The sequence below is a fragment of the Hemibagrus wyckioides genome, linkage group LG06 (assembly GCF_019097595.1).
Source record: "Hemibagrus wyckioides isolate EC202008001 linkage group LG06, SWU_Hwy_1.0, whole genome shotgun sequence".
Taxonomy (NCBI): domain Eukaryota; kingdom Metazoa; phylum Chordata; class Actinopteri; order Siluriformes; family Bagridae; genus Hemibagrus; species Hemibagrus wyckioides.
The window spans coordinates 14,082,073-14,108,154 of NC_080715.1; the positions used below are offsets into that span (position 1 = coordinate 14,082,073).

General features: G+C 38.8%; 1 protein-coding gene across 1 annotated transcript; it reads left to right on the forward strand.

Moving 5' to 3' along the window:
* Positions 1-350: 350 nt before the first annotated feature.
* On the forward strand, positions 351-12,907 carry actr3 (actin related protein 3). The gene is made up of 12 exons (XM_058392809.1): positions 351-544; positions 5,607-5,662; positions 6,265-6,389; positions 6,521-6,631; positions 7,724-7,819; positions 8,230-8,337; positions 8,539-8,682; positions 9,953-10,126; positions 10,794-10,886; positions 11,544-11,669; positions 11,765-11,848; positions 12,411-12,907. The coding sequence occupies exons 1-12, from the start codon at positions 501-503 to the stop codon at positions 12,504-12,506; spliced, it is 1,257 nt and encodes a 418-aa protein (XP_058248792.1). The 5' UTR covers positions 351-500; the 3' UTR covers positions 12,507-12,907.
* The last annotated feature ends 13,175 nt before the right edge of the window (positions 12,908-26,082 follow it).

Below are 26,082 nucleotides of genomic sequence, written 5' to 3' on the forward strand. Positions count from 1 at the left end.
GCCTTATATGACGTGTAGATTATTGGACCTGCAAAAAAAAGTCCATAAACTTAGAATACAGTTCATTATAGTCTAAAATGTTGCTAAATAGGGATGCTGATACACAAAAAAAAACATTTATATACAGTTTTTTTTTCATTTTCTTCTCTTATCCTTTTCTTCTTGACATGTATTTATTTATTTATTTATTTATTTATTGACCTACTTATCACATATATTAGTTTATTTCCATAAATGACCATAATAATAATAATAAAGCCCACCCCCCCACCTCCTCCCACTCACCCCATCCTCCCCTCCCTCCTCCCCTCCCTCCTCCCCCCTCTCTGTGACCGGCGGCGGCCATTTTATCCCCGCCGTGCGCCGCTCAGCGAGTGCGGAAGTGACTGTAAACTTCACAGTGCGGGTGAAAGGGTTCCGCCTTACATTCATCCTGAATCCGACACTTCTGGCATTTTTTGGTTGTTTAGTGAGGCATCTTCGGCCGTGATACAGGAGGAATGGCTGGGAGATTACCGGCGTGTGTTGTGGACTGCGGTACAGGGTAAGGTATTTTCTATTCCTGTGTAAATCAGATCCTGTGCCAGTAGCAACAGCAGCACTGTCAGCTCTGGGGTGTGTAGCGCTAGCGAGCTAAATGATTAGCGCGTTCAGTACAGAACTATGTTTCAGATATTCCTGTGTATGTAAACCCCTCCCGTCATTTGACTTTTGTGCGCTATTTGAGCTATTTATTGCGGCGAGATTTTGTAAATAGTACAAGATACAATAACATGGGTGGAGGCTATGTGAAGGGCTAGCTAGCTAGACTGTATTTTGCCTTCAATTGGCTTGCTAGCTGCGCTTGGAAAATATTCATCACTGATACACATTTTAAAAAAAATACGCGGCTACAGGGTGCACACTGTGATCATCGGCATGTTTTAAACAAAAATAAAAGTTAATCGATGCTAAATTCTGCAAAAGTCATTCTACTGCTCGACGATCTGAGCGTGCGCAGTTGGAACTTCCTAAATTTATTGACAGCGCGCGCCGCTTCCTGCTTCTCGTCTTTTAGTCCATATATGGTTGTGTTCAGATTTCACACCGTTTATAGCAGCGTTTATGTTTTTCCCTTTTCTGTATTATTCCTCTGTGATTAAGCCACTGTTGATCAATGGACTTAGATTCTTGGGTTTTTTTTGTAGTCAGCTTGTGATGTTCATTGGGGGAAAACTGCAGCTGGGTCTCAGAATCAGACGATTCACTTCCTCAGAGGAAGAACAAGCAGATCATTATATCCACCTTCAAGCAGCTTTATTCTAGCCTTTGTACGTTTTCCTAACTGATTAAACACAGCAGTGTTTTGAAATGTTCTATGATTTACTATAGAGCTATTGCTTTTCTGCCCTCAATTCCATTTATAGCTTTTAATGCCATCCTTTTTTCTTCTTCATAGCACTAGGGTGGTAACATACACAGATTCTCAGTAAAATCACCATCAATGACAAAAAAACCCTCTACAATATCTCTATGCATATGTAGACATGTATCTATAACACATTGTAATGCCTTATAAGCAAAAGTAGCCATTCAGTTCATTTGTATAGTGCTTTTAACAATGGATATTGTCTCAATGCAGCTTCACAGAAGTTTAGAAAAATGGAGGGGGGGGGTACTATTTTATCCATACTGGGCAAGACTGAGGAGAGGAGATGATATGAGGAAGAAACCTTGAGAGGAACCATTCACACTTTTTTATTTATTTTGCAGAAGTTCATCCATCGAGATTTTGGATGACCGATTTCCTTTCAGTATGACTCTGATCACTGGGCGTCTAGTAATGATCTGATTATCTCAGACTCTTCGTTACAACTGAGATCATTCTTGTGTCATGGTGGCATACAGGTTCCCAGTTCTGGTCCCGGACTATATCATGTCCCTGTTTTCTTTTTTTGTTAACAAACTCGAGTCAGTTAATCAGATCCTTCCTGAGTTGAGTTGAGGTGGGTGTATTTAGAGCAGGAAAAGCGTCCAGGTCCAGGGATGGGAACCTGTCAGCAGTTCAGTGTTGTGACAGTCAGCCATAAACTAAATAAACCAATCAGTGGATTGGATTGAAAGTGACTCATACGTGATGTGATGCATAGATATTTTTGTCATTGGATTGAAACTAATTTCATGACACATCCTGAAAGGTAGAGAATTTGATAAATGCAGAAAAAGGTGTCTGGTTGTGTGCAACCTCCCTCAGTCAAATCACATCTATCTGTCAAAGTAGCCGGTTCTAATCAGTGCTTCCTGACTCTATAGCCAAATTAGGAAGTTTGATCAAGTGCAAGATAGTTTTATATGTCTGACAACACATACTAATGACATGCACTATCCCTGTTCTCCAGTGTGTATCTCAAAGCGAACTCCAAACAAAACCTTCTGTATTATTGTGTCTTCTGTCAGAGCGGCATATCCTGTGATTAAAAAATATAGATGCAGAATAAAGATATTGCTGTGTGTGCTGGGTCTGTTTAAATCACAGTGGTTAAGTGTTAGCATGTAGAAACTTGAACATTCCATGGTGCATACCTTTCCCTCCCCCCCTCTTCGCTTTGAACACAGCAAAGCACACCAGCATCTGTTCTCTGTATGGATGAGGAAGAGTGCTTCATTTCATAGCTTCAGATGTGTGTGTGTGTGTGTGTGTGTGTGTGTCAGATGTGTGAAAGCCTCACATCCTCTCTCGCTTGCTGACCTGCACTTCTCCTTGGGTTTAGTCTGCAAAACTGCTTTTTATAACTCCAGCCCCTAACGTAATGGAGTACTCTAACCCACATCATGCTGAGGCGAACTCCACTTCCCTTTACACCGCCTGCCCAAATGCTCTGTGAATCAACACTACAGCATTCTCTCTCTCTCTGACCATTTTGTAGGTAGTATTTTCTTACATCATATTAAACGAGACTGAAAAGACTTGCCTTTCAGTGTGGTTACCTCACACCCAAGCTGTGCTGTGCAAAGCCTTTTCTTTTTAGACTCAAACCTGCTTGAGTCATCATTTTTTTTTTTTTTTTTTTTGTTGTTCCTCCTTCCCCCTTACTACTTCCTCAGAAACCTGTTGATTTTTACGACCATACTTCTGAATGTCTGACAACAGAAAAATGCATTTCTATTGTCGTTCATCTAGAGACATATTTTTCGGTCAGCGTGTTTCGTTGCAGTTCGGCAGGTGTGGTCGGTTATTTTAAGATACACACACACACACACACACACACACACACACACACACACACACACACACACACACACACACACACACACACTGGTCTGTCATCCAGACGAAGGCGCACCTTAAATTACTTACCTTGCAGATGCAAACAGTTAGACACACTCTTAAAATATGGGTTTTAATGGTAAAATGGTCTAGTGGATCTGTAATTGTGTCCCTAGTGGATCTGTGATTCAAAGTAGTTAAAATCTGTAGAAATATTTGAGAGAGCTGTTGAGGCAGATTGATTTGTTTCATGCAGCTTTCATTCATCACTAGCTGTAGGTTTGTGTTGAACTTTTGACAGCTTGTATAGAGTCCACAGCATCATGTGGTCAGGGCATTTTTTTTTTTCTTTTTTTTTTCTTTTAACCAAAGTAGATGTGGCTTTATGGTGAACTGATTTGCATGCAAATTCATTTACATGCTTTATTAAGCCCATCTTCTAGCCAAGACGCAGTTGTGCATGCTCTCTAGTTCGCACTCAAATCTGACTTTAAGCTCTGTAATGGCTGAGCAGTTATAGGATATTTTGATGTTGTGATCAATTATGTCACACATACGTTTTATTAGATATTGTGGACACACTGTAGGCTGATGTGATGAATCTATTTGTAATTGTACAGTGTTCAAAACCATATTCAGTACAATTTGAATCATTCAAGCCGTTTTATTTATTTTGAAAAGTATTATTTAATCCAGTTTCGCGAGTTATTTTTATATTTTGCATATATTTGCATGAGTATGTTGAACGGTTTGTTGAGAAATCTAGGGTAATGTGTATCATATGAATGTTTTCACAGCTCATGATGTGATTATTTTTAGTAATGGATGCTCTGGAGCCTGTGTCATCTGAAGCTCATAAACATATTCGCTCACTGGAATTTACAACACCCTGTGTGTTGTGTTTTTTTTTTTTTTTGTTTGTTTTTTTTTTTGTCAGACGCAGCAATGACATAACATCTCCAGGCCGTTGCTCAGTGTCAAACTGCATGACGGGAGCAGAGCAGACTGTAGTTGCATTAAGTTGTAGTGTTGAGAAATGATGGGCTTGTGCGTTGTCAGCTGGGTGTAAAAGCTGCAGGGACGAACGCTGTAGACCACAGTGATCTCAGTGACCTCAGAGAGAGTAGTTTCAGAAAAGAATTTCAATGCATAGAAAATGAATTACGCAATGGAAAACGTTAGAAATGAAATTTTAATTTATGCTGCTCATAATGGGCATTCAGAATGAAATTAAACGTAGTCCATTTTGCAACCTGTTTGTGTCTCTGTCTGTGTGTGTGTGTCTCTGTCTCTGTCTGTGTGTGTGTGTCTCTGTCTCTGTCTGTGTGTGTGTGTCTCTGTCTCTGTCTGTGTGTGTGTGTCTCTGTCTGTGTGTGTGTGTCTCTGTCTGTGTGTGTGTGTCTCTGTCTGTGTGTGTGTGTGTCTCTGTCTCTGTCTGTGTGTGTGTGTCTCTGTCTGTGTGTGTGTGTCTCTGTCTGTGTGTGTGTGTCTCTGTCTGTGTGTGTGTGTCTCTGTCTCTGTCTGTGTGTGTGTGTGTCTCTGTCTCTGTCTGTGTGTGTGTGTGTGTCTGTCTCTGTCTGTGTGTGTGTGTGTGTCTGTCTCTGTCTGTGTGTGTGTGTGTGTGTCTGTCTCTGTCTGTGTGTGTGTGTGTGTCTGTCTCTGTCTGTGTGTGTGTGTGTGTCTGTCTCTGTCTGTGTGTGTGTGTGTGTCTGTCTCTGTCTGTGTGTGTGTGTGTGTCTGTCTCTGTCTGTGTGTGTGTGTGTGTCTGTCTCTGTCTGTGTGTGTGTGTGTGTCTGTCTCTGTCTGTGTGTGTGTGTGTCTCTGTCTCTGTCTGTGTGTGTGTGTGTCTCTGTCTCTGTCTGTGTGTGTGTGTGTCTCTGTCTCTGTCTGTGTGTGTGTGTGTCTCTGTCTGTCTGTGTGTGTGTGTGTCTCTGTCTCTGTCTGTGTGTGTGTGTGTCTCTGTCTCTGTCTGTGTGTGTGTGTGTCTCTGTCTCTGTCTGTGTGTGTGTGTGTCTCTGTCTCTGTCTGTGTGTGTGTGTGTGTCTCTGTCTGTGTCTCTCTGTCTGTCTCTGTCTGTGTCTCTCTGTCTGTCTCTGTCTGTGTCTCTCTGTCTGTGTCTCTCTGTCTCTGTCTGTGTGTGTGTGTCTCTCTGTCTCTGTCTGTGTGTGTGTGTGTGTCTTTCTCTCTGTGTGTCTGTCTGTGTGTGTGTGTGTCTTTCTCTCTGTGTGTCTGTCTGTGTGTGTGTGTCTCTGTCTTGTCTTTCAAGAATGCACAGACTTGTGTGTCTGTCTGTCTCTGTGTGTGTGTTCTGGCTGTTCGGCTGCTCAACTCAAAGCCTTGTTCTCTCTGTGTGTTTCAGATATACTAAACTGGGATATGCAGGAAACACAGAACCTCAGTTCATCGTACCATCATGTGAGTACCGCTGTATCACTTGCACTTAATAACCATTAAAACGCTTGGGGTCAAGATTTACTTTGAAACGTGTGGTTCTTTTCGAGTAGGCATGAAATGAGCTCTTTCCTTAGTTAAGATCCCTGCAGCCACGTTTTCTTCCGTCTACAACGGGCAAACGTGTAATTTTGGGAAGTCCGTAGTAGAACCCATTAACCAAACTAAATTAGTTTGCTGTGACTCCGGTGATTAAACACAACTTGGGGCCATTTTTAATGAGTAACATGACCGTAATCTAAATCTCATACCGGTGAGAACCTACCTTGTCCAATAAATAGATCTTGTGTAATTAGTGTTTCAGTTTTTATTAGATTAGCAGTAAACATTGTATGTCGCCTAGACAATGTTTCTTCAAACAGCAATAACTTATATATAGGCTAGTAATCACTTGGTGCATCTGAAATATGTGTGTATTTCACCATCATTACTGTCCAAGCAAGAAGTCCAGAGCAGTGGAGCCTTGTGGAATTGCATATAAAGTGTTTGTTTTTTGAAACCGTAGATGTGCATGTAAAGACTTAGTCCTGGTCTGTTCTATCCCATCATCCTCTGCTCTCGCTCAGGCATTGCCATCAAAGAGTCGGCAAAGGTCGGAGACCAGGCCCAGAGAAGGATGATGAAAGGCGTCGATGACCTCGACTTCTTTATCGGAGACGAGGCAATCGACAAGCCCACCTACGCAACCAAGGTGATTAGCTGTAATTCCACACTTTTGCACAACATTAGATGTGACAGATGTGCTGCTCTAGAAACAGATGCTCTACACGCTGTGAAGGAAATGGTAGAGCAAATGTTTTCTACTCTGTCTTTTACATGCAGTGGCCCATCAGGCACGGTATCGTAGAGGATTGGGATCTAATGGAAAGGTTCATGGAGCAGGTCATCTTTAAGTATCTGAGGGCGGAGCCTGAGGACCACTACTTCCTGCTGGTTAGTAATGTACCACTGCAATATGGTTGGGGGGAATATTTTATTAGATATGTATTTTTTTTATATATACTAACTTATCATTTACTACCATAAATACTTTAGTAAATATATAGTGTATATATAAATTATATATCCAATATATAGGTTTTTTTATTAATTCATATGACTGGGCCTCTATTAGGTCATCTGACAGACTTTTATTCTAGACTTCATGAGCTGAGTCTATAGTACAGAGTGCAAGGTTTCCATTAATTTACTACTTCTAATATAATATTTTTCCTATAGAAACAACTTCCACAGAGACATTTAAAGCTTATGCTCCACAGAGACAGACAGAGAGAGAATGTAATAATGGATATGGTGAAGTTTTTCAGTGAGATGTTTGTTTAGCTTTTCTGGAATAACTCTTCAGTATCAGCACTTTGTAGAAGTCAAGAGGTACCAGCACTGTGGGTGGACACACACACACACACACACACACACACACTGATGTTTGTGCCTGAATATCCTAAAGAAAGCAGTTTCTAAGAACACTCATGTTTTCACGTGGGAACAGTTGTTTAGCAGTGGTATAAGAGGCATAAAACACTTAATGTTTTAGGAAAAGAATAAACCTCTGGTAGTAACAGTAACTTTGCTTTTAACAGCTCACCTGGTTGTGTTTATTTCATACATATGTGCTAAATGAATGTAGGCTTGAGTCGTAATATACTTAAAACATTTGATTTGCTACATTCCACTGCATCTCTGAACAGTATATACTGGTTACAGAAGATGAATAATTGAAACTGGTTTTATAAAGCCGTCAGTTTCATGAGGTAACTCTGATCTACTTAGTTTGTTTATTTATTTATTTATTTATTTATTTTTATTTTTGTGCTAGTTTACCACCAGACAGTTAGTCCATTAGCTAGCAAGCTGATGTTTTAATAAAGTGATATGACTTCACACGGGTATAAATAAGTAGACCCAGGAAAGTTTCACCTGGATTTTGTAGTTAGTAAAGTGCATTCAGATGCTGTAGTGAGATATTGATGATATTTGAGTATTGCACGTGTGGATGTGTATGCATTAACGATGAATCTGTTACAGACTGAACCTCCTCTAAACACACCTGAGAACCGAGAATACACCGCAGAGATCATGTTTGAGTCCTTCAACGTGCCGGGACTTTATATCGCCGTGCAGGTACGCACAAACATGACTTGTACCCTGCTGATGATGATGATACTGTTATTATCATCATCATTATTTTGATTTAGTACTGTTTGGCATAACATTGTGAAGTGACTGTATTGTATTTTATCCTGTATTGCGTTTTCTTGCACAACATTTTGTTCCACTATATACAGATGAGTTCATCTGTGATCATGGTGTGGAAAATCATGGAAAGTGGTAGCTTAGTGGTTATGGTTTTGGACTGAACGGAAGATTGTGGGGTCGAATCCCAGGTCCACCAAGTTGCCACTGCTGGGCCCCTAACCCCCAATTGCTCAGTTCTATAAAATTAGATTAAAAAAAAAAGGCAATTTGGATAAGGGTTTCTGCCAAATGCCTGAAATGTAAATGCGTGTTTGTTTCGCTGTGTGCGTTTTCAGGCAGTCTTGGCTCTAGCAGCATCCTGGACCTCTCGACAGGTTGGAGAGAGGACTCTAACCGGTACAGTCATTGACAGTGGAGATGGAGTCACTCACGTCATCCCTGTGGTCAGTCTCTCACTCCACTCCTGTGCATAATACATGAATTACATGGTCATTCTTATTCACAATGAAGATTAGAAGGAAAAAAAAATCAGTTTTTGTACTATAATTTTATGCATTATTGCAAGCTAAGCATAAATGTGGTTGGTGAAGAATGTGGTGTTGGATCTGTAGGTGATTTGCTTTGTTCGTGTTTCTGTGTTTTAGGCAGAAGGCTATGTGATTGGCAGCTGCATAAAGCACATCCCCATCGCAGGTCGTGACATTACCTACTTCACACAGCAACTGTTGAGGGAGAGAGAGGTGGGAATTCCACCTGAGCAGTCCCTCGAGACTGCTAAAGCCGTCAAGGTAAGCATTTGCTCGTGTAAGTGAGTCACCAATCACCGACCAGTCTTGAATCATTAGCTTCTTCTTTTTGAAGGCTCACTGGGCTATCAAGAGCTGCCACCTAATCGTCCGACTGAAACCTGCATTTTAATTTGATGCATGTTAAAAATTCATTTTCCGTCTCTTCTCATTTGGTTTGTAGCGTGTAGGACTGAGTGGAGGTTCTACAACCTCATTGAGAATGCTGTGGACGATTTTCAAAAAGAACTCTCCATGTAAATCTCTAAAAATGCTTTAGGGCAACTCGAACGTTATGCAGGTCACAGTGGAACTCGTATTGACTTGCAAAGTGGCTCGTTGCCTGCACAGAGCTTAGCATCAGTGGGAATGTTTGCATATCGCCTCATGTACCATTTCGCGGAGAACAGTGAGCAGTATTCAAATGTTTATTTACATATCACAGATTTACAGCAGGTTTGTCAGCTTTACACATTTGACATTACATGCACACTGTTGGGATTTGAAGTCTTTAACAAACACTGAATGTTACAGAGCTTTGCTAAAAAGACTAGATCGAATACAGAAAATGTAGCTTACAAAAAATTGTATGTAGTTATTTTTGAATCCTTTAGTGTATAAACGCTACTTAGGAGTAACTAGGCATATAGATTATAACATTGTTTTGCATGACTAGAAATCCATTGGCTGCCTACATAAGTCTTATAAACGTCTTATAAACATTTTTAGCGTTACTATTTGATTTCAATTTTAATTCGCCCTTCTCTTGAAACACTGCATTTAACTACTAGAAACAAGCTGCCTCGTGTGTGAGTGTCTCTTATGGTTTAGGGTTCCATGATGCAATTCCAGCATTAGGAAATTAACTATAGACCTAAATGGGCAGTTTATGTAAAATTGATTCTGCTTCCATATTCACGCAGCTATTAACATCATTTGCCTTTGAATTGCATTTGAGTTTAAATGTTTAATATTTTTCAGGCCGAAGTGTTAGTTTGTTTTGTGTAAGCATCAGTTATTTTGTCTGTCCTGAATTGCCAGGGTGTTTTATTTTCCTTCTGTGCATGCAGTTGGAAGATTGTGTGGGAGCTTAACTTGGATGAGCTTCGCTTAGTTTCGTATAATGAAGTTGTTCCCCCAGGCATCCAGTCATTACTCTGACATGAGCCATTAGTCCTGACGCGGCCTTTCACTGGCGTACAGCGGGAAAATATATTTCAAGAGTTACACTCGAAATACTAAACAATACAAACGTGTGTGTGTGTTTCTGTAGGAGCGCTTCAGTTACGTGTGTCCTGACCTGGTGAAGGAGTTTAATAAGTACGACACAGACGGCTCTAAATGGATAAAACAGTACACCGGCATTAATGCCATCAGCAAGAAAGAGTTTACCATCGATGTTGGATATGAGCGCTTCCTTGGCCCAGAGATCTTCTTCCACCCTGAGGTTTGTACAACATGTGCATACACGCAAGCAGTGCTACTCATTTCTTTTAATTGCAACGTTTCCTCGCCTCACTTCTTATCTCCTCTCTCTGGGGACGTGAGGAAAGAACGGAAACAAGGACAGGAATAATCGAGGGCAAATATATCTGCCAAAAATGACATCCTTGCTCAATGACATGCCAGTGACTGTAAAATGATTTCCCTTATTGATATGATTCACAGTAATACAGATTTGCCTGCGCAGCACATTGTTCATTACATGATTACATAATGATTAAACGGCAGTGCATCACACACACTATACCAAAAATGACTCCTTGTATGCATTTGTTTTCACCATGTCATTGAAAATTAGGAGCATTTATACCATACACTTAAATCATGTGCTACAAAATGGGAAGTACCTGTGTACCTTTCGATCCAGTGAGGATGAATCTCCTTAATCCTTATTCCTCTGAGTGCATTTAAAGAATTGATACGTGCTTAAATATGGCTGCAATTGATTTCCGAGTCACAGGCTAAAGAATGTAGGAATCAAGGACACATCAATTAGATTACTAAGGTGCACCCAGAGAGTGCTCAAGAGAGGTGGGAAAGAAAAATGCATGTGTTGAAAACAGCACTACATTATAGACCTCACTCTTCTACCCTATGCCTGTGTCTGACAGTTTGCCAATCCGGACTTCACTCAGCCAATCTCAGAAGTGGTTGATGAGGTTATCCAGAACTGTCCCATTGATGTGCGTCGTCCCCTCTATAAGGTAGGTGTAGCAGAGGAGCAGTTGTTTGCTGCAATGCGTTCACGTTCATTATGCTGTATTCTGATAGTGTTAATGTTGCTATTGAGGTGCTATAACGTTCTTCAGGAACTAGAACCATATGGTTCCTGGATGTTTTTTTTTTTTGTTTTTGTTTTTTTACATTTTCACGACATCTGTAACAGTCTGTGGAGGTCTCCATGATATTATTTTATTATTTACTTATTTGCCCCCACTTTTCTTACGTTGGTGGAAATCACAATACACTGTCAAAGCTTTCATCGCTGTATGTGTCGTTAGTCTGCTCCTTAACTGATGACTTGGATTCTTGTATGGTTTAGAACTAAATCTCAATAATATTATATCAAGCAGGACTATACATAATTTCAGATTTAACCTACTGTGTTCTCTTGAGGGAAAGTTCAGGATTTGACTCCAATAACAAGCCAGAACACTACATTGAAATAACTAGCCTAATATTTGAATATAAATATAAATAATTCTGTGAACGTGAGAACGTTTTTCAGCTTAATTTGCAGTTAAATGTGCCCCTGGTTACAGGGAGATTGAGAACCTCCTTGAGAACCCGCCCTCATCCCATGAGTCTGAGCGAGTCTGCAGTTTCACTCTGGTTTGTTTTTCTGTGTGTCTCCTCTGTAGAACATTGTTCTGTCAGGAGGTTCTACCATGTTCCGTGATTTTGGCCGGCGTCTGCAGAGAGACCTGAAGAGAACCGTGGATGCTCGTCTCAAACTGAGTGAAGAACTCAGCGGTGGCAAATTGAAGGTCTGACAGAAATCCAAATTTTATTTGCATAAAGACAGTAAACTGTGAAGTAGTTTGATCTTGAATCATCATCTGTGTGATTGTTTCTCTTGCAGCCCAAACCTATTGACGTGCAGGTCATCACTCACCACATGCAGCGCTATGCTGTGTGGTTTGGAGGATCCATGCTGGCCTCAACAGTGAGTTACACACACCGATTAACTCAGCCTGAATACACGAAAGGGATGTATTACTCAGAATGAAGCGATGTTCTACACTGATACAAACAGTGCAGTATACCTCGAGGTGTAATACTTGTTCTGGACCAAGCATGATTGCATTTATGATATTCTTACTAACTGCCTGGTCTAAGCTGCTGTGGTTTAAATCAGGCTAGTGGTTTGTTCATATTATAATAACTGAATTCATTAGAACTTCCGGTGCAGCAGTCCTACAGAATTCACAAGATTTCAGAGCAATTTACTGACATTTCTACCTTTTGGGTTTTTCCACTGTTTACAGGGACATAGTGGTAGTGTTCAAATTTCATTTAAAAAAGCAAAATAAGCAAAAAAATTAGCACTTAAGGCTGACACTCTAAAGTGCTGACTTGGATATGAACATGTAGAACAATAAACAGCTTCAGATTTTCCACTGCATTATATCTCTACTACTACTACTACTACTACTACTACTGGGAAGTCTTTAACTTGTCTTTATAACACAGTTGCCTGTTTGTGTGTGTTTTTTCCTGTCATCCAGCCTGAGTTCTACCAGGTGTGTCACACCAAGAAGGATTATGAGGAAATCGGCCCCAGCATCTGTCGCCACAACCCTGTGTTTGGTGTCATGTCCTAAAGAGTCCACAGACCTACACACACGCGCATACACACATACACAAAGGGATTGGGGTTGGGGTGGTCAGGGCTGGGGAGAACAATAGAGCAGGCCACTGGAGAGAGAGCTCATTTCGGTTAACACCAAACCTGTCTGCTGGATCCAGATGATGAATGTTGTGTTTGTTCGTTCGTTCGTTCGTTCATGTTATTCCCAGGACAAGGGGAAAATGCGATTTACTAGACCAAAATGACTCCAGCTCTTCTCTGCCTCTGCTCAGTAATCTGTGGGTGTCTAATAAACAAAAAACAAAACAAACAACAAAAAAAAAATCCCCCGTTGAGTAAAAATGTGAGTAAACAGTAATATTGACATTCATTATAGTAGTGATGCAGAAGACAGCTGGTGTTGTTCATGTTTAAAGCAAAAAGCGACTCAAGCTACTCCTAAATAAGTTGACCATGCTAGTCTTCTCCCCCCTCGTTCCCAAGCTGCATCATATTCGAGGTGCTTCATGTTCTTTAACAGGCAAAGCAGGGGGGGAAACGGACCAGATTAATCCACAGACCTGTTTGATCCACAGCTTTGTTTCTTCTTGCGCTTTCTTCAATTAAAAAATATATATTTCTTTCTTTTTTTTTCTTTTCTTTTTTTCTTGCATTTTCATCAAATTAGTTTTAAAATATGTTGACTGCTTTTACCTCCAATCATATCATATATATTTACATTTTCCTCCCTAACTGGACGGAGATGCGTTTATCAATAATGATAGGATTATAATGAGCTTGAACAGGAATGACTATCGGACCAGTATTGCTAACCTAGTGGACTTTTATATTTCATTGAACACCAAATTACAGCAGGTTTGGATTTGTAAATGCGATGCCTAAAACATTCCAATAAAGGCTTAAAAAATGTTTCTACAAAATTATTCTTTCTCTTTCTCTTTATTGTTATTTTTTTTTTATGGGTTCATTTCAACAGTACACAAATGCTTGAACCACCAAAGCACCAGACAAGATTAGCTTGTCTTCAGAGTCTTGTCATAATGAACTGTTCTGTCATTTTGAGTCTTGATAAATGCTTTTCAGTGGTTCAGTTAGAGATGATTTATTTTCTAATTCCATGCTTTGGTTCTTTTCACTGGTCTTTTTTGAAGCCAAACATTCATTTCAAGTTGTTATAGAATGCAAATGATTCTTGTAGAAAGGGAATGGAAATATTATCGGTGGCTGTTAAATGATTATATTATTGCTATTAGTAGTAGCTAGATTCAGCAAACTGGTGGATGTGTGTAAGGTGTGAGAAACTCTGCCTGCTTTCTTTCTGACCTGGCCGAGACCTGTAAGAGCAGGCACGATATTGATGAAACAAGCTTTATCCTGGAAACCCTTATGGGCAATTGTCCATCATTATCTGGTATTTCTTCTTTGCTAGGTTTCATAAACTTGGCAAACACATTCCAGTGTGCGATTCTCCCAACATTTTACATTTCGTAATTGTTATACAGTTCATTTGAGTCAAAACATGCATTAACATACTTTATGTCCGATTAATTATTCTTAAAGAGTTCTATTCATGTATACCTTTAGATTGAAGAATTTTCATGACCGTAAAATTTAAAATAAAACGTTTGCAGGGAAAAAAAAAATCAAAATCAATAATTGCATTGTTAGGATGAAAAGCCAGGGCATTTTATATTCCTGCACAGCATTAGCTGGCAACAAGAGGGCACTGTTTTACTCTAAACCCTGACTAAGTGTCTCTCAAACAAATGAATGCAGGCATTATTCACCCGCAGTGTGGTGAAAACCTACTGGACCATGACTCATATCCTTTTATTTACAAAAAATAAAAAATTACCCAGTGCCTATAAAAAGTATATGCTTCATTATTCTCTTTTGACACATAATCTTAGTCTTGGCTTTGTGTAGGCTACTTCATCCATCTGCAGTGGAATTAGGTTTGTATGTGGATGATACACCACATGGCATTACAGCTCTTGATTTGATCCATGCACCATGCTGACATGAGGAAATAATCAGAATTCTAATGAATTAACTGCGAATGCCTCAAATGCTGTTTTAAATATCCATCTCATACCCCGCCATGAAAAAGTTGTATTATTATTCACTGTGGGGGAAAAAAAAATATCTTGGTTACATTACATTTACATGATATTTGACATTATTTCAAGCCTTAGATTTCATTCTTAAAAGAACAAACTGTGTACGATTGAATAATAACATGCCAACAAGATTATTTCAAGATATTTAATGAGTAACATCTAGAAATCGGTTTTAATGAGCATATGTTTGATTTATTGTAATCTTTTTGCTAAGATGGCATTTTTTGCTGTGGGGTTTGTATGATATAAAAAGTAAGACATAATATGGTGTGGTATTATGTTGCTGTTATCACCCAAATGTTATGCAGATTATTTATATATATATATATACTGAGAGTACACTGGCTTGGGCACGGTTGGTTCCCTGGTTCCTGGACTTTAATCCAAGTCACAGCAGTGAATACATGGGATCCTATCTCCTAGACCACCAGGGAACTGTTTTACAGCTCTTAAACAGTTGTAATTTGCCAACAATTGCATATTTAATAAAATAATTGAAGCACACGAAACACATTTACATTTCTGGTATTTAGCAGACACCCTTAAGATAAGATAAAATAAAATAAGATAAACCTTTATTCCTCCCGCAGTGGGGAAATTTCCACGTTACAGAAGCAACAAAAGAAGGAAAATGTGCAAATGTGAAGCAGAAAGATAAAGAAATCTATATAACACCCTTAAGATAAGATAAAATAAGATAAGATAAACCTTTATTCGTCCCACAGTGGGGAAATTTCCACGTTACAGCAGCAACAAAAGAAGAAAAATGTGCAAATATGAAGCAGAAAGATAACGAAATCTATATAAATACAGAAGAAAAATAAGAATAACAATAATTTCACAAAAACACATCTTAAGTTGTTGTTATTGCACAGAATTTAAGTTATCCAGAGTGACTTACAATTCATCTAATTTTCTATATAACTGAGCAAGTGGGGGTTAAGGGCCTTACTCAGGGGCCCAGCAGTGGCAGCTTGGTGGACCTGGGATTGAACTCACAACCTTCCGATCAGTAATCCAACACTTTAAATGCTAAGCTACCATGTACCATTACTAGTTACATTTTGTGTTTACAACTTATAGTACCTATATACTGCCAATCCTTCAACATCCTGTCTTTATTCCTTATTAATAAATAAAACAAAACAGGGTTCTTCCCTTACAATGACTTCTTTGCATGAAGCTATGTCTCTGCTCAGTGAAGTAAAACTCTGAACTGTACAGACTGTATAGTGCTGTGTATGGTACACAAAATCTTGTCACTAATTGTACTCAACCTATATACTAATCTTCATGGTACAGCATTAGCGTAATGAATCCATGCTAAACCTAAACCTGCACAGATTCACTCATTTTTAAATAATTTTAATTAATATATCTAATGAATAATGGGTGAAAAAAAATGAGTATCAAAACATACTTGGCCAATCAACACGTCTGTTACAGTTGTAAATAGCATTAAACTAAGTGTAACATTTTGCAGCCTAGTTTATGACTATAGTTTAAATCTGCAATTATGGTTATAGTTTACTTTAAAAATCCAATATATATACCATATTTAGTATTGAAACATCAAGTATTTTCCCAAATCCATCGCTGCATGCGTTCCACATGCCCCAACTTTTCAATTTTGCACCGGCTTTGTGGCGGTGGCATTAATATTCACACCATTACCTGTTGTAAAACTGCATCAGGCTGTCTGTCATTTAAACAAGTGCTGAACGATGGATTCAATTAGGCCGTAAGGACTGCGGCTGCTAAAAGATTGATGAGACACTGCATAAAGTGTGGGTGTAATAGATGCTATTGAGCTAACTAAGAAATCTTGTTTTGTTACTGACATGGGTGGCGTTTTAAAGTAAATAAAGGAACGGGAGAAAAGCTTGAATAAAAGACGTAAAAGTAGAAGACACTTCATCAGGCGTTACAATGGCACTGCTGGGATTTCTCTTTTCTCTTTATATTTATATTAGAATTAATACTGTCATAATGAATCACTTCCAATGGAGTGTGTTCGGGGATTTTGCCTAATCCAAAGCTTTAAAGACCTTCTATTACAACTATTACTAATAATACTACTACTAATGCATTTTTATAGATAGTGTTTTATATGTTTCTTTCCCCAACAATATTTCATGGCATTGCCTAACACCCCGTGAAGCAAGAATGCTCTGGGTGTATGCTGGATATGGTGACATTATGAGTTGTGACTTGTGAATGTTCTCAAGCCCGCCATCAATACTGAGCACTTTATGTGGCTAGGACAACCTTACGTTTCAGTCCTTAGTTCTGTGTTGTTTTATGTAGCACCACGGTCCTGGAGAAATGTTGTTTCATTTCACTGTGTACTGTATCAGCTATATATGGTTGAAATGACAATAAAAAGAAATTTGGAAACCTGGAATTAAGGCTGCAAATTTCAAGTTATCATTGGCATTCACACAGGTCATTAAACAAGAAATATAGAATATCAGGGAGCTGACTAAAATTTGGTAGATTAAGTACTAAATCAGATTGCCATCAGCATATTAAAAACTCAGAATGTAGTGATGCATGAGATGGCCAAGGGGTGCCCAAATAATATTTGTGTAATAGCAAAATAATGGACTGAGATCTGTGGGACCCTCCCTTAGTAGGAGAGTTTCCCGGCTGGTAAAAAATAAATAAATAAATAAATAAATAAATATGGTTTAAATAAGATAAATTCTCACTTGTCCCCATTTTTTGCCCCAATTTTTAACAGCTGGAGGTGGTATTTGTGTGTTTAATTTAGGATCTGTTATTTGTTGCATGTGTCTGTGAGATCAGGATCTTAAGAATATACAGTTCTATCTGTATTTGATTTATTAACCATCATATCCAACCAGATACAACATTTTCAGTTTTGTAAAAAGTCAACATTTACTTTCATAAGGTGTATATTCAGTGGAATGTAAACAAAAATGTAGATTGGTTATATTAATAAATTCTGCCAAAAATGTCAGAACATTCGAATGCTAACATCTCTGTCAGCCCGGAAAGCACTGCAGAAGGTGGTGAAAACTGCCCAACGCATCGTAGGAGTTCCACTTCCTAAGATCAAGGACATTTACAAGAAGCGTTGTCTCACCAGAGCACGCAAAATCATAAAGGACTTTTATCACCCTGCCAATAGACTCTTTGCCCTCCTGCCTTCTGGGAAGCGCTACAGGAGCCTCCGGACCAAGACTAGCAGGTTTAGGAACAGCTTTTTCCCCACGGCTGTTTCTTTGCTGAACTCTGCCTCCACCCGATCACACACACATTGACTGAGTACATTATTATCAGTGTATATAACCTTTTTCTGTATATAACCCTTTCTGTGTACAGTTTACATATACAAATTATTTATCATAGTATACAATATCTTCCTCATTGCACACATCTAAATCATTGCACTCATTGTACATAACTCCTCTGTATACTGTTTACATATTTAATTATTAATATGGTATACAATACCTTCTTTATTGCACCACTACAATCATTTGCTCATTTGGACTCATTGCATTTACCTCCCACTGTATACTGTTTATATACTGTTATATATGCAAATTATTTATATATTTTTGTATATTGTTTATATATGCAAATTATTTATTGTTATATACTTATTATATATGATAATTATTTGCACTGCGAAATGCACTTCTGGTTAGATGCTAACTGTATTTCGCTGCCTTGTACCCACATGTGCAGTGACAATAAAGTTGAACCTAATCTAATCTAATCTAATCTTGCAGTATACAACATCTGGTAAACATGTGTCTACATCAGACACTTGTATAATCACTACATATAATGGCTAAATATTGAAGACATATTACGCAATGCTTTTGATTGCCCTGATTCATTTCCTATCTTGGAAAATGTTGGTGGTGACTGAATAGGGCCAGGAATGATTTTGCATGCTTGTCTCCCGATCCCAAACAGCTACAGGTTTTGGAGGGTGTGCAGTTCACAGCTAATTATCCACTCTGCTGATTGGATGATGTGCCATAGCCTGGCCTTGTCCTGTGTTGTGGATGAGCTGAACCAGACTGTTATGGAGGAGGTGAGAATGTACTCGGTGAAGGCTGTGAAGCACTGAACCAACACTGACTGAGGAAGATTGCACGTTTTTAAATCAGCTGCTGAACTGTATTGGCAATGGTGTTTATTTTAGACTGCCTTTTAAGGACCTGGGAGATTGCACTGGTTGGAGAGGGCTTGGTAGGTTTTTTTTTTTTTTTTTGGAGGGGGTGTGGGGCGACAGGACTGGAATTCCAAATTGTCATAAATTTACCAAGAAATGAACTATTCAATCTTGAAACCTGCAAGCAGACTCAGTCCAATTACTGCTGTCTCATCTGTCAATTTTAGTTGATTTAAAATGGAGTTCCTTGAGTTGTAGTACGGAGTGCTTTAAGATATAAATTAATGGCAACTGGTGAGCCAACTGAGGAACTGCAACAAGACCAATTAACATTTACACCCTGCAGCTAAAATGATTCGAGCAGATCTAAGGCTCCATAAACCTAAGATCTGAGACCCAAGGTCCAACCAATCCAGCCTCTACCTGATTAAGCACAATCCATTTTGAATGAATTCAAACAGAATGTGTTAAAGTGTCACACTGCAGAAGAAGTAAACTGCCAATTATTTTTCTGGACTTTATTCACCTTTAAAATTTCTCTTATGAATGTGCATACTTTGGGCCATAATTCAAATGCTGTTGTAAAAATGTTTGTAAAATGTTTTTTGTGCACATCAATCTATAATGGCTGGCAAAATTAAAATGCAAATCCATTTGTCATTGTATTTTCAGTGTCTACACTGGTCTGATTCGGCCATATTAAAAAAGTGACAGCAATCCTTCCATTTGCGAATGCACTTCATCATCCTCAGACTACACGGCTAAATATAAAATGCCTTTGCAATCCTGTTTGCATTTGCATTTTTACTTTTAACAAGGTAGACCTGTCAATCAAACACTGTGGTTGGGGGTTTGGGTGGGACTTTTTTGGTTCACAGTGCATTTCACAGGAAGTGATGAAATAGGTATGCATTTGTGGTTGCGACAGAGTTTTTTTATAATGCTAAAATATGGCGTTGAGGACACTGAGGACATTTTAGTGTTTGCTCCTTCTTTCTTTTCTTCTTCTTCTTCTTGTCCAAAAATTTGAATGGATTACAATTTGTTTACATAGTCCAGAAAACAGCTATGGATGATTTTTTATTATCCAACATCATAATAATTTCATGTTGATGAAGAGCTCTTGAGGTTTTTTTTAAACACTTGTAGTGCATTGTGTATCCTAAGGATAATTTATCATAGAGTGGACTGATAAAATCTTCCAAAAGTATAAACTAAAAAGCTTTGGCTGCCTGTATGATAAATTATTTCATCTTAGTTTATTTAATCTAAGAGCTTTTTCATTTGAGTTACTGTATTTGGAACCTCCTGAAAGCCGTCCGCCTCTGGCTTAAGTGTGGGCAGGGAAAGCATTGAGGAGCATATAAATGAATATAACATTCATCTTTTTGGTAAATAGGCCTACCTTTGCACATAGCCTTTGCATGGTGGTGTTGCTTATAAGATTATACTTTTAAAAGATTTTCCACTGTGGCTTTTGCATTTGGGTTTTATTTTGTTTGCTTTTGTTTTATGAATTTTTGTTTTTGTTGTTTTTGATTTATAGTAGTAATATGCTCCTGTGTGGTGGGGGGTGTAATTGAGATGACTTTCCTTGCTCCATGAATTAAGGCCCAAGTTAAGCCCTGAGCTTTAGCTGTTTAAAAGATCTTCTTTCTGCCATAATGCTTTGTGGGGTTTTGTTACAGTTTTATTTATTTATTTATTTTTTTTCTTTCTTCCAATTTGCAATTTCTATGTTTTGCAATTTGCTCTGAGATTTAGTTTCTGTGTTTTCTCCCAACGTTCTCTGTTAGCCAGAGGGATACATCTAAAATATGTAACAAACCTAACAGAGAAAGCACAGGTTCCATTAATATACTGAAACAAGAACTGCTGGATAAATTGAATTGATTTATTCTGACACACGGCTTGGTCTAGAGAAAAGTGTGGACAAGACTAGAAAACAATTTGACTTATTGTAGTAACTGGTAAAAAGGTGGATGGGATTTAGATGATATTGCTTGTATTTGGTAAATTAAGCACAGTGTCACAAAATACATTTGTCTACAGCCAGTAAAATGCTGCTTATTCTATGAACCCTCCTCACTTCCAGTGTTGGTGAGAATCACCAGGAAAGCTTCATTTGTGTATGCACACAAACGTCAAGGCCTTCCAACAAAGTCAACAAGTGATATACTATGATGCTATATTTGCATTGAGTGTAAATAAAATACTGCTGTCATTCAGCCCCCTTTCCCTGGAACCTTCTGCGTAGATTAGTGCTTATTGGGTTGGCACTGGTTGGGAAAGATGACGATTCATTGTGATTAACCAGAATCCTTAAAACAACAGTTACATATGTAATTTGTTTTATATCTCATCCCTCTTAACCACCAGGTGAGCCAAGAATCACCTTAATAACATAAGCCACAATAGTATGAAGAACCAGAGGTGCCTTTCTGGAAGAACTACCTGGAAAAGGATTTTTGCAGATGACTGCCACTGTCACTGCGCTAGGAGGAGCGATGATAATCTTGTAGCTGGGGAAGGAGAACAGTGCTGAACAGGTAGCAGCAAATACAGCAGGGGTGTCCAATCTTATCTGGAAATGGCCAGATGTGGGTTCAGCTTTTCATTCCAACCATGCAGGAGCCAAAACTAAGTATATTGAAAAGCAGGATCAACTGATTAAACAAGCTGATGTGAATCCTGTTGATTGGAATGAAATCCTGCACCTACACCAACCTTTTGCAGATAAAATAGGACACACCTGGTTTACAGCATATATGCTTAGGGATTAAGCCACCAGGGTAATCCCTAAGGTGCTGAAAACCAAGGTGCTGGTGGCCATCTTGGGGCCAAATGTTGGACTGTTGCCTAGTTGCTGAATTCTGTGTCAGGAGAAGGAAAGGTATGTGGTTGTAGATGGTGAATGGTGAAGCCAGTCATTCTGTTCAAGCAGGCTGTCCAGATTCAACATTGAGTGCCACATTCATTAGTGTGTTGACTTGCCATAGGTAAGGAGGTCCATCTGGACTCTGCCCAACATCTCAGTTTTCACCACAGCGAAGTAGAGACACCAATATTCCAGTGTATATCCAGTCTCGGCCACACTGCTTATCAAACAATAAGGGAAGACTTTGTGATGTTTATCTCTGTCCTCTGGGACCACGCTCCATATCCAGCAAGACAGAGCATGTGCCCCTATGACAAGGACACAATACTGCACATTATAACATCCTGTCTAAAACTAATTGGCAAGCATTATAATGTGTGCCACGTATTGCATGACAGGGAGGCATTTTCTGTACATCAAGCTTCATGTAGCTGAATTGTTCTGCCTATTTTAGAGTTTAGGAGCCCTTTTCTGAGTTTACTGTGCAACCAATCCCTGGAATTAGAACAAGGATGTTGCATGTGCAGGAACGTGTCGTCCAAGTCTCAGAAGTATACTGATGCCTCTGGCTATCAAGGCAAGTCCATTTACATACATCTTGAATGTTGCCTAAGGATAGAAATTTTAATTGGAATACCTGATATGACCTATCTAGTGTTCTGGGGCAATGAAGACAAGTAAATAAGTGTTGCATGAGTTCACCAATATGAACCAGACATGGATGCTGGCATCTTGGTGTTGAGCATGGTGTTTTGAACCTTAGAGTCGACCTTTTCCTAGAGAGAACAAACACCTTGGGTGAGAGCCAACTTTAGAAAACATGTGATCTGTAGCCCTGGCAGTAATCACAAATTGTAAAGCAGTTAGCTCCATGTGGTGTACATGAGGTCAGACAGGTGAACAAGACAAGGAAGAGGAAGCAGTATTTATTTTTGTGATGTTGGTGGAAAGTCTAGACATGTATGCACACATACAAAAGAAGGTACCCAGGTGATTCTCTTGGCCTCTGGTGGTTTTGAGGAGTGAAATGGAACTAGATATTATCATCACTAAATAAAGTTCAAAAGAGACAAAGTTAAAACAGTGGGTGCTTATTGTGTATTTGTATTTTTCTTTATTATTTCTTGTCTGCCGAAGCATGCCAGATTTAAAGTACATTACATTGGATTGATGGCACAAAGGTGACTGTTTATGAAATGGACCATAACGATCGCTGATGAGTAAAAGTGTGTAATCTAGCTTAAAATTGTTTGGAAATTCATACTATTTAGCAGGAGGCATCCTGAACATAGCTATGAACTTTAAAAGACCTTGCGATCTAAAGGAGAGGTCAAAAAGGAACTAATGACTACTTGGTTTAAAAAATATATTACTCTAATATTGCAAAATTGAGATCATCCACATGAGATATTGGGTAGAGGAGCATCACTCAGCCAAATCATGATGGACAGCAGCATTTCCAGTACAACTAACTGTAAATGAAAGACATTGATTCTGACAAAGAAACATGCTTCATAGCATCACTGTGTAATGAAGTGAGACAGATGCTGGACATTTAAGTAGACTCTGCTTCCTTCTTATTGACCATAAACAACCAGTCAAACTGAACAACCCAATAATCAAGAAGCACCTTTGAGTATACACTGGGAGCAAATCCTGCGGCGTAAAGCTCACACTTTAAGAAAGACTATAAATGTGTCTTCAGTTTGTCCAAAACCCTACAGGCTTTCCTAGCAGAAAGGACCAGTGTGATTAAGGTAAACACTACACCATCTATTTATTTATCTATTTGCCATGTGAGAGGAGAGTCTCTGCTTTTACTCTGGACTAAGCAGGCGGTTCAAATATCTTCAGGAATGTGTACACTTATTTAAAATGAATCATAACTTTATAAAAATGTGTATTGTTCTCACCTAATGTATACAAATCAAATACAAGCTATACCAATTGCGTGACTTTCAACTAATGATTAAAAAAAAAGACATTGAAAATTATTGTTTTTTTGGCTAAACAACTGTGTAATGATGCAAACTCTAAAACAAGGATTTGCTTTGACTTCACATCTAAACCTGAAACTCGATCAGCACTGAAAACTGTTTCCTCTTATAATATAACATCAGCCTCCCATTTGTCACTCCTATTCGCTTACATTCTCATGCTGTTACTCTTTTTTTTAATAAATCCTTCGTGTCCAAAGCTATGCTGTGATGTTTGATATTTGATATTTGTTGTACGATAAAACATTTATTTTGTTTGTACAAAACTCTGGATCTGACTGGAAATGGCTGGCTTCGTTCACTCTAATAAAGCATTTGCACCAGACAACACATATTTCTCTGAAGCCGCTTAGACCGGCGATTATGCTGGACTTTTTAATTGCTTGTCAATTTGTATGAAATGACCCCAATAAAATCTTGCCAGAATCCCATAACTCTATAATTCTATGATACTCAATGTTCTCAATGTCAGATTATATAATGAATATCCTCTAATGACAGGCATGCAATCAAAGAAAATTACTACAGGGACACATAGAAGAGAACAGACGGGAGAGCCTGAAGTAATAAGGATATTTCAGGTTATGTTTTGGCATGACCACTACTTTATTCGTAGCCTTTGCATGTTCTCTTCCTCTAAAACTGCTTATGATGATTTTATTTTCTATGTTTTCATTCCAGCATACTGGCACTGATTAAACTGAATGGTACTGAGTTAATTAAGCTGAATATTAATCTATGTATCAGACATCTGCTGGCTTTTATATGCTTATTAGTGAACTGTTCTGTTCCTGAGGCTTACTAGAGGTTTGCATCATGTGTGAACCTTCAGAGGTTATGCTGTGTTATAATTCTGTGTGAAAAATCGTACTTTCTGCTACTGTTTTATTTCTTGTGTTCTGGCTTTTGGTGTTGCAGTCCATACTAAGTTGAACAGACAGTATTTTCAGGCTACCCAAAAAGTTTGAATACGTTTAAAGTGATCTCTCAGTATAGCAGTGGCTTTCCTTTGACCATTTTAGTAGAAAACAAACATAGTCCAGATGAGGCTGCCTCTAGAATTAAGCCATTTGCTAGCTCATGAATTCAAAGGGCTTTAATTTGACCATAGCCCACCCATTACAGATATAAATACTTAAATGGACAGGCTATTCTATTTAGTCGTTATAGTCGTTTAGTTTATCTTAAAGGCAATTTGCTATATTGCTATAATAGAGATCCAAACAGAGAAAGAATTGTACTTACCTCATGACCTAAAAATCAATATACTGCAATTCTTTGGTTTTGGATTATTCTTCAGATATGGAAAATTATTCTTCCTGCTTTAATAGAATAATTCCTATGAGCAAATGAAATTTACATAAACTGTCGGGTGTAGTACATTAATCTCATAGCTGTGCTAGTTTTATTTGCAGTTATATTAAATACCTGCTTGGCTGCAGTGATTCCTGAGTAGAGATTTAACCTGCTTGTATCATTTTAGCTGAGACTCTATTACAGCTGCATGCTGACAGCTGTCCAGGGAAGCAACATAAAGAGAAAGATTACTCTGAGACTCACTGCACACTATATGACAATTTATACTGAAGACCAAAAGACCTGACACATGCATGGCACCAGTGTCGCACAAAGTCGCATATGAACCTGCCCATCCACTCCACAGACAAATGGCTGTGTGTGAAGGTTCTTTGAAAGGTATCAGCATTGAACTAGACAGACTAGAGAGACCAAGGATAGAATGAGAGAGAGAGTGATGGAGATCGGGATAAAACTCTGGTGTAATGGAAGGAGACAGGATTCTCGAGAGAGTTATCAGACAGGCGAGATAAGGGGGAGGACAGGTAGAAGAGCGAGACAGAAACAGAACGATAGAGAGAGACGGACAGAGAAGGTGAATTTATTGTGAAGTTTCTTTCTCTGCTCTGCTTTTGTTTCGTTGTGTCTAAGGTTTAGGAATTTCCATACTGGATTTTATTCAATGCGCAAGATGAAAAAAAGAATGCATTTTTACATTTTAGCTTCACTGTACTCAGGAATTCAGTTACACCAGTCCACACCTGGCCACCCACTCAGTCAGACAGATAGACACAAACACACACACACACACACACACTGCAACACACTTATCTCTAAATTCTATTCAATCTCTCAGCTCATCTGTCTCAATAACTGTCACACACATACACTCTCAATCAGCCTTTACTTTACAGTTTCCCTCCTCCACACACACTTCTGGAATGAGCCTGTCTTTCTCTTTCTCTGCATCATCTCTCCTGTAGGCTCTGTGAGCAACTGAACAGGAACGGAGGACAAAGGGCTCATTATCAAAGCGTCAGCAGTGGACGGCTCTGCAGCTGATTCTGAGAACACTAAGAATGAGTTTTATTGGAAATCCTCGGCTCCGGACCCTGTCACAGCGCTGCACAAAGCCAGGATTTCCC

Bases quoted from the DNA above. Each gene is read 5' to 3' on its own strand.
- actr3 (XM_058392809.1), top strand. From the start codon at position 501: ATGGCTGGGAGATTACCGGCGTGTGTTGTGGACTGCGGTACAGG. The intron at 10,887-11,543 runs GTAGGTGTAGCA...TCTCCTCTGTAG, and splicing joins TGCGTCGTCCCCTCTATAAG to AACATTGTTCTGTCAGGAGG. The intron at 11,670-11,764 runs GTCTGACAGAAA...TTTCTCTTGCAG, and splicing joins TCAGCGGTGGCAAATTGAAG to CCCAAACCTATTGACGTGCA.